We start from the raw sequence: 9,175 nt of genomic DNA on the forward strand, positions 1-9,175 counted from the left end.
TTCATCTTGTCCGTGTTGAGGCTGAGATTATTGTCCTTGCGCCATGACACCAGACGGACCACCTCCCTCCTGTAGGCTGCTTCGTCCCCGCCAGTGATGCAACCTATCACTGCGGTGTCGTGCACGAACTTTAGGATGATGTTGTCTTTGTGGGAGGCGACACAGTCGTGGGTGAACAGGGTGTAGAGGATGGGACTGAGGACACATCCCTGTGGGGTGCCAGTGTTTGTAACAATGCTGGCGGAGATCCTATTGCCAATCCTGACAGTCTGGGGCCTGTCTGGTAATGACCAAATACATTATATACATATACAGCCACTGCTGTGAATGGTTCATCAGAAAGGAAACACTAATAGGAAAGGTAACCTTAAATGACTTCTGTTGTGATCTAGCGCTATATAAAAAATAAAGTTAAATAAAATGTACTTGCCCTTCTTGGGGGCTAATATAATAATAGGGGAAAACACTGGAAGACCAAGCTTGTCAGTTACCACTCAGAATTTAACCCCCTTTGCTTCCATCTAGTGGACTGATCACTGCATGACAGTAAACAGACTGAAAAGTAAACACTAATTCTAATTTATTTACATTTGTATTTTAATGGTTCAGACCAATGAAAAAAAATATATCACTAAAAATATATAATAAGTGACAGATTAGCCAAGTATATGTTTGTCCATAAGGTAGCTAACAAAAACTCTCTATATTATATAGATATTAATATTATCCATGTGGAATTTTTTAAAGTCCAATACATAAAAACAATGACTGCATTCACCAGCTAAATGACCAGGAAATTTCACCACAATTTAAAGGAAAGTATGCTCAGATCAGAAAGAAAAAAATGCTTTCATGGTAAAAGCTACGTGTTGAAAGATTAAAAAAATAAGTCAGGCAGGACAATGTCATGATTGATTCACAATGTGCAGAACACATCGGAAGCTGGGATTATACTTCTGTCATGTTTTTACTCTCCCATTCCTCTGAATGGGAGCATAGGAAAAATTGCCTTGTGTAATAATAACTTTAAGGCAATACGCATTAGTACAGCACGTTTCTACCCAATATGCAGAGATAACTACAAATTGTGCTGATGAACCATTCACAGCAGTGGCTGTATATGTATATAATGTGTTTGGTCGTTACCAAGAGACACAACCAAATGCGATAATTAAAATAATCACGTATGCATTTGTTTAATAGGCGGACTGCAAAGCAGAACCTGAGAAATGCGATAATGTGATGACACGTTCACAACAAACACCGCCATGTCGTTACTCGATCTCAAAAAATGACAAAATAATATCTCTGTATTATTTTTGACCGCCCGTTTCTTAAAGCTTAATCTTAAAGGCTGGTAAAATGGCGGTGGGTAAGGAAAAAAAAGAACAGAGAGATCGCCATATTGTAAACAGAGGCAGCCTCGACTCCATTTTTAGCAGCAGCGGCTCCCCCGGCTGGCGGCCCCAACGCGGGGGGGGGGGGGTGACTCTAACCAATTTAACAGACAAGGGCACACACGTTTCTTTTGACCACTGTACGTGTTAGTAAAATGTTTCTTCGCTGACAATGAATGAAAGTTTGCTCTCAACGACCAGACATGATAAATAAGCCTTTATCAAAGGGCACACATCCCCTCTCGGGGTCCAAGAGTGAGCAGCCATAATGGTTAGCTACTTTAAGCCGAAAAGTAGTAGTACTTATTTGCTCACCAAACTCTAGTATGATTTATTTTCTTCACCCGCATTTAAGTATACCAAAGACACACTGGAACAATGACTTAAAAATATGTATTGTTAATAAGTGTGCTGCTAGTGAATTTGACAAATAATTCAACAGATACAAATTAACGTTTACAAAGTTCTACTCAAGGCTTACTGTCGCCATCTTCGGTTAATTTGTATGAAAAATACATTGTGACCATGAAGCAACCCATCTATATGGTTTAAGATGAGATTTCATTGAATTAACCGCGAGATTTTGTAGACAAATAACGTTACGGGCTGGTTTTAAAATGAATGAATAAATAAATAAACACTACCAAGACAGAATTTAATTCACAATCTCGCGGTGATGTCTCACGCGGACCAACTACAACTGCAGCACCATCTACAACAAAATCTCTCACGTTTTACAGGGGAACAAAACTCTTCAGCTATGCATGGTGCTAACGAACACACTTACAGCCTCCGTATTATTTAACATGAACCGTATTCGGCCAGTTTTGTTCAAATAATTGTAACTTACCAGCACTGGAGGTGGAAGGCTGCAGGGCAGTGATCGCAGCACAGCAAGTCTCCACCTTCCCGGCAACTATCGCAGGTGTCATGGTTGGTGGCTCTGCCACTTCTCCGGACGTCTCTCACCAACTTCCGACTCCTCTTCTCTATCTCTTCGGACTTCGGGGGCGCCAGCAGTGTTTGGATTTGCTGTAAAAATTGCCCAGCTGTTCAGTATAGGATCACGGTTGCCCTGTCTGATTATCTGTCTACAGAATTAGAAATATGCACCTTTGAACCTTTCTATGCTATTTCATGCTAAACCTGGGGAGAGCGGTAACGTTCACTTGTGGCCTCCGTTATCAACCCTAGCTAGCAGAAAAATGCTTCACAGCAGGCTATGGATTTCTAATAATAACCGCAATTAATATCACGGCTAAGACATTAAAACACTAGCAGTACGGGAATATTTCACTTATTTACGGTCTTCGAGTAACGTTAGAGCAACCTCACCTCCATTAAGCCCCCAGAGGTATCCAAATCGTACACAATCGTCGGGGTCTCCATTTTGTCCCACATTCATTTAGGAGCACACGTTACAACAGTAATGTGCAACAGCAATGCCTACCGGATACACAACAATTACAGTAAATCCCGCACTAAATTTGTTTTTCTTAAACGTTTTGACCAGCGAATGGGTGGTCAAGCGACGCTAGCTATCGTTTGCTAGCTGTAGGAGCTAACTAAAGTTACGTCAACCAGTCAAGGTTGTGCAGCTAGCGGGCTTACTAGCTAGAGTTGTTGGTCCAAAAGACAAAAATCAACTATGATTATGTAATTAAAATGTTGCTTTCTTAGCACCACTTTCTTCGACCTAGTGTCAAGCCTATGTAAAATATTTAATATAAACAAACGGTTGCTGCTAGCTAGAGAATACATCTGCGGCCTAGCTTGCCAGCCATGATTCTTCTTTCTGCTCCTGCAAAAATGAGCCTTGTAAATTTGCAAACCCCTCCACTCCCATTGTCTACACAAGATGTAGCCAAAAATACAGATGGAAACTCAGCTTGGCGCGGTCCAAAGTACGTTTTCCGACAGCGTTCAGACTGTATAATCCTCAAGTCAGGTATATGGAGATGGAAAATAATGGATGTTATTGTTGTGGGAAAAGACTGTGCATCTACACTGGCTGCTAGCAACATCCCTTACCAGTTGGCGCAACCGCGAACCGCCAGTAGCGCATGCGCATTTGAACGGATATAGTGGTCCCATAGTACAGCCATAGCAGTGTGTTGCATCCGGTTACTGTTGTACTAGCATTACGGTTAGAGTTAGATCCCAAAACTGGAGAGTAGAAGTTATATTCCTTGTATATAGGTTTACCTCTTACATTAATCCGTTTCTAACCTTCACAGCAACCCTTAGCAGCTGTGTATTATGTTTAGCCCCAGCTGTATCCTAACCATACACAGTTACATCTGCTTACTCCTGAGCTGTTTACCCTAGAAATAAAGTTAACATGTCATTATTAATTTCAGACTACTTCTGACATTAGTATTGTTGTGTTAATGCTGTTACTGAAAGAAACAACTGCTTCCTGCTAATGAACTTTACTGAAACTCAAAATACCCTAGCTGTTGCTACTAAAACAGTGCTACTTCTATTGAATTAATATCACTATTGCCTGCAGCTCACCATAGTGCTACCAGTGTTGTCACAATGTGTTTCCCCCAGGGGAACATATTTTAACACAAGACCTGTCCTAAACTGGCATTTTCCTTATCATTCCCACACACCAGGCTATTGTTTTACTATTGCTAGCACTACTATTAAGCTACTACTACTAATGAGTAGTACTACCGCAGATGTTACCACAACTTGTAATTTTACCTGGGAAAATTTATTAAACAAGAATAACTACAAGCACATGACAAAATAGCAAAATACCTTGAAGTCAGTATAAATGTAGAGTTTGAGCGATGGTGTCGATGTGAGCTTTTCCAGTCTTTGTAATAAAAGAAATGAAAACAAGGAGGGCTGACACCACAACAGTGGCTAACCAAATGGCCACCTGTTGTGGAAGGTGACTGGCAATGTTGGAAAATGACAGGCTATACATGAACTAGGTGTTCTCAGTTTGTCACAGATAATCCACCTGTTGGCTTACGGTAAGGTGAACATTGCTGAATGAATAGCAGCGGATCTCACACTGTAACAGTTCTCCTATATATTGACATTAAATTTGTCACAAGAGATAAGTAGGCATAAAAATATTCTTGATTTTGAGTCTTATACTAATCAGAATGTAAACATCCAATCCCTGGTGGCCTGCATCACAGTGAGAATAAAACTGTTCATAATCCAGGAGATTAAGGTTAAAGTCCCAATTTAATTCCAGGTTGTCTAAGATCACCTCAAACACCCCAGCCTCATGGATGATGGGTAATTTGTAGCCCTTACCAACAGAGGGAGCCAGTGCTCTGTTACAGTTTGGCTAGTTGACTAAAAACATGGGAAGAATACACAGAATACACAGTTGTGACACACAACTCATCTTCCCCATTCATGATTACAACTGGCTTGAGGATGGTTGTATTGGGTCAATTTATCCTGTTTGTAATGTAGTCGTCATAGTTTTTATGTACTGTACTCTGGCAGGTACTGTAGTCATCATCACCAGTCTAACAATTCCGGGTAAACTGCAACCTAATTATACCTGTAGGACCATCCTCAGTAGCAAGTCTGACCTGTTAAGTGTCCAAAAATGTCCTCTAAACTGGCAAACCAGCCCTGCTTGGGCAATTTAAACAAACTCAGACTGCCTTTCCTAGGGTTTTTATTACCACCAGAAATTTATTGTGATTTTGTCAGTTAAGAGAAAGGCACTACAAATCTCTACCTGCACTGCTTGCAAAAGTGGCTGCAAACCCTGAGAATACAGTTGCCACAAAAAGTAATGGCACTGTATGCAATTTCCTGGTTTTCTGCATAAATGAGTCATTAAATGTAATCTAAACTTCACCAAAGTCACAAATACCAACAAGCACAATATTTTTAAATTGATAAAACACAAACAGTTATTATCTTTCATGTCTTTACTGAACACACAAATTAAACATACAAAGTGATGGTAGAAAAATGTTATGGCAAGGGTTTTAATAATTGGTTGAACCACAGGAGGAATTTTTGGACCATTTGCAAAAAACCCTTTAATGTAAGAGGATTGGTGGGGGCACTTTTGAGAGAAATTGAATTATATCTCTCTTTTATGCTACATACTTGATATCAATTTCAACTTTTTTACTTAAAGCATTTAAGAGTTACAGCAATTTCTGGGAAATCAGTGGTCCTTGATTAATATGCAGTTTTGTGCAGAAAATGCTTTAAAATCTAATCATGTTATTTACTATATGAGGAAATTGTGTTTAATTATAAAGTTTCTACTGTGTATCATTCTTGAGTTAATATAATATAATCTGTTGCTAGGCAACATCCCCCTTTGATTTATGACTTTGATTTATTGCCCTAACGAGTCATGCTACTTAAAACGATTTCACATATCTGTGTTACTTTTCTACTACGGAACATTTTATCATAGGTTTTATAAGGTGACAGTGGTGCGGTGGGTAGAGCAGCTGTCTCCCAACAGGAAGGTTCAGATCTCGGCACCTGCAGTTGAAGTGTCCTTGGGCAAGACACTGACACCCCCACCCCACCCCTGTTGCCTCTGATGGCTAGAGCCATCAAATTTTGCTAACTGCAGTTGCCTGTAGCCTAATTTGCCTGCAAATTTTGTTGCCTGCAGTCCACATGTCGAAGTCATAATCGAATCGAAAACATAATTTCATTGTACGTGTTACAATGACAATTTTTTTTTTTTTTAACTTCTTTGGGTCAAAAAGGCAGAGGGCGGGGAGGATCACTGCAATCACTGCAGACCCTGGACACAATCTGTTTGAACTCTTCCCCTCTGGACAGGTCACTGTGCACCAAGACAACAGGCACAGGGACAGTTTCTTCCCCCAGGCCATCACTTTGATGAACACTTAACCAACGATGATGATTGGATAATAACCCGCAGTGCAATGTATATATACATTGTACAGATTATACAGACTCATACAGGTCTCTAGATCTTAAGTACTCTGTTTTTATCTCATTTCAATGAACATTCCATTGTTGTCTGCATTGTTTACTGTCTGTCTATACTGCTTATTCTGCATTGTTTGTACTGTTTGTTGCTGTCAATGTTGCTGTTAATACAACTTATTTTGTTATATTACACAGCCTTATGCTGGTTTACTGTTTGCACATTGAGAGCTGATGTACCAGAGTCAAATTTCTTGTGTCCCTCACACCTGGCCAATAAAGCTGATTCTGATTCTGGTAACAGTATTATAGGATTTTATTATGGTTTCCTGCAGTGCGGAATATGACAGAAGGCCATAAAGTTATTGAGCTATGTGGTGCCACATATTATGTTGAATGGGTAAGTTGGCCAGCTATTGCTATTACTGATAAAGTTAGCCAAATAGCAATAATGTACGAACTTTACTATATTCTTTGTGGAAATTGTATTAGCTCACTAGCTTGTTCACAAACATTGCCACATTGCAATCTATCTTAGCTTGCTAGATGCTAGAGTATTATAGCCTTAGTGCTGCACCAGGAGTGAGTAGGGCTCGAAATACTGTATGTTTGCTCTGTCTATATAGCATCTTTTTTGTAGTTTTAGTTTGTTGGACAATGAGGGTATGTTGGTTGTGTGTAACACTAGAGCACTCACGACATTTATTCTGAACATTTTTTAGCCATAAGACAAAATTTATATAACATTACGTTTCTATGCTCTGCCAGCCTGTGCTGCTCTGCAATGTGTTCATCTAACTTGTGCTACAGTGCCCTGTGCATATGATCTTTTGATAAAGTAACTGTAGTGGTATGGGAGTAAAAGTCAGAAATGACAAGCTTTAGATGAACTTCACTTAGGCTACCCGTCTCAAAGTGTACTGTACATGCAACACATAACTTATAATGAAAACTATAGCTGGAACTGACTACCCATAATACCATTCAACCATCAGTCCCCCTGCTAGCCTAGAGGGCAGCTGAGTAGCACAATGTTGAATAGAACACAACAACAATGAAGTGCATCAAAGAGGTGCTGTAAAATGGAAGGTAGTTTTGCTTAGTTGGAGGATGAGTGTGTAAGCAAGGAAGTGTTGTTGGATGTATGTACCCTAATTGCAGTCATGGTAACCAGGATTCTTTGGCTTTGTTACATGTAGTCCAAAGAAATGCTGTTCTACATGTATTGCAGTATCTACACTATGGCTAAGTGTGTTTAAATCGGGGTGGTTAAAGATTAAGTTAAATATGCCTACTTACGGAATGTTAATTTAATTTTTTTTTCATCCTGCTGTATGTTCATAGCATGTTTTTGGAGCTATTGTAAAGGTCTGTGAACCATAATTTGGAGATTTAGACCCATTTGGGCAGTTGTGCTGCACCATGTGGTCTGCCCTTTGCTGCTGTGGCTATTCATTAGTTCTGCCACTAAACAACAGATTATGTAAAATGTTTTATAATCTAAGAAAATACATTTGTTATTTTCTTGCTCTGAGTAGGCCTTATTTTAGATCATCCAAAATGTGAATGTGAAATAATGTGAAAAATGTGATCTCTGATCGATATTACCCTACAGAAAAATACTGGTTTGAATTTATGCAGTAATTATAGTTTATAATATGTGCTGGCATACATATTGATGAATATAATTTAGACTTTAGAATTTAAAAGGTCAAAATGACCACATAAAAGAGTTCTAGCAGTTATGGAACTCTGGCTAGTTTGGTAAAAATGCCTAAACATTTAACAGATGTTAGGATGGGAACTGAGGACGCATCCCTGTGGTGTGCCAATGTTCGTGATGATGCTGGCTGAGGCTGACAGTCTGGGGTCTGCCAGGCAGAAAGTCCAGGAGTCAGTCACAGAGGGTGGGGTGCAGGCCTAGGGTGGACAGTTTGTGGGGGATAACTGTATTGAAAGTTGAGCTGTAGTCAAAGAGTATTCTGATGTAGGAGTCTCTATTTTCCAGGTGGGAAAGGGAATAATGGGGCGCAGCCGCAATAGCATCTGAGGTGGCCCTGCTGGGCCAGTAGGCATACTGCAGGGGATCCAGGGTGTCCAGTATACTGCTCTGAATGCAGGCCAGCACCACTCTCTCAAAACACTTCATAATGACTGGGGTGAGTGCCACTGGCCTGTACTCATTCAGGCAGGTGACTGGCCTCTTCTTGGGAAGGAGGATGATGATTGTGGTCTTAAAGCAGGTGGGAACGATGCTCTGGTTGAGGGAGAGATTGAAGATGGTGGTGAGAACATCAGCCAGCTCACTGGGACATGCTCTGAGCACCCTCCCAGGGATGTTGTCTGGTCCTGTTACCTTGCGGGGGTCGATCTTCCTCAGTGGAGGGGAGAGAGGGGTTGGGTGGTTCAGGTGCGTGTGTGCCTCCTGGGGGGGGCCCTTTAGGCTATGATGTGCTGCAGGCCTTGCCACATCCGTCCGTAGTCAGCAGTAGAATAGAAGCCATTCAGCTTCTCCCTGTACTGCCTCTTGGCCGCTGTAATGGCTTTCCTCAGTCTGTACTTCACAGCTTTGTACTCTGTTTCATTGCCTGAACTGAATGCAAGAGAGCGAACACGCAACAAGTGGCATACCTGACTGTTTATCCAGGGCTTCTGGTTGGGGAATCTCCTGACTTGTATGGTGGGCACAGTGTTGTCAACACAAGTACTAATGTGCCCGGTCACATACTCAGCATAATCCTGTACACTGACAGAAAAGTCCTCCAAGGTGGCTGCAGCTTTAAACACATCCCAGTTTGTCTGGGCAAAACAGTCCTGCAGCGTGTCTTCAGTCTCTGGGGTCCAGAGTTTAACTTGTTTGGTGACAG

General features: G+C 40.9%; 1 protein-coding gene across 3 annotated transcripts in view; it reads right to left on the reverse strand.

Moving 5' to 3' along the window:
• The window catches only part of phf12b (PHD finger protein 12b), a 57,162-nt gene extending 53,656 nt beyond the window's left edge, over window positions 1-3,506 (reverse strand). Inside the window, exons 1-3 of one of the 3 annotated variants that reach the window (XM_020586457.1) lie at window positions 3,429-3,487; window positions 2,733-2,843; window positions 2,248-2,429 (exon numbers count right to left, since the gene is read on the reverse strand). In XM_020586457.1, the coding sequence (XP_020442113.1) occupies window positions 2,248-2,429; window positions 2,733-2,798 (248 nt within the window). In that variant the 5' untranslated portion in view covers window positions 2,799-2,843; window positions 3,429-3,487. The other 2 variants (XM_020586458.1, XM_020586459.1) reach the window with 2 other exon arrangements.
• Window positions 3,507-9,175: the final 5,669 nt, after the last annotated feature.

This window comes from Monopterus albus, unplaced genomic scaffold (assembly GCF_001952655.1).
Source record: "Monopterus albus unplaced genomic scaffold, M_albus_1.0 scaffold407.1, whole genome shotgun sequence".
Lineage (NCBI taxonomy): Eukaryota > Metazoa > Chordata > Actinopteri > Synbranchiformes > Synbranchidae > Monopterus > Monopterus albus.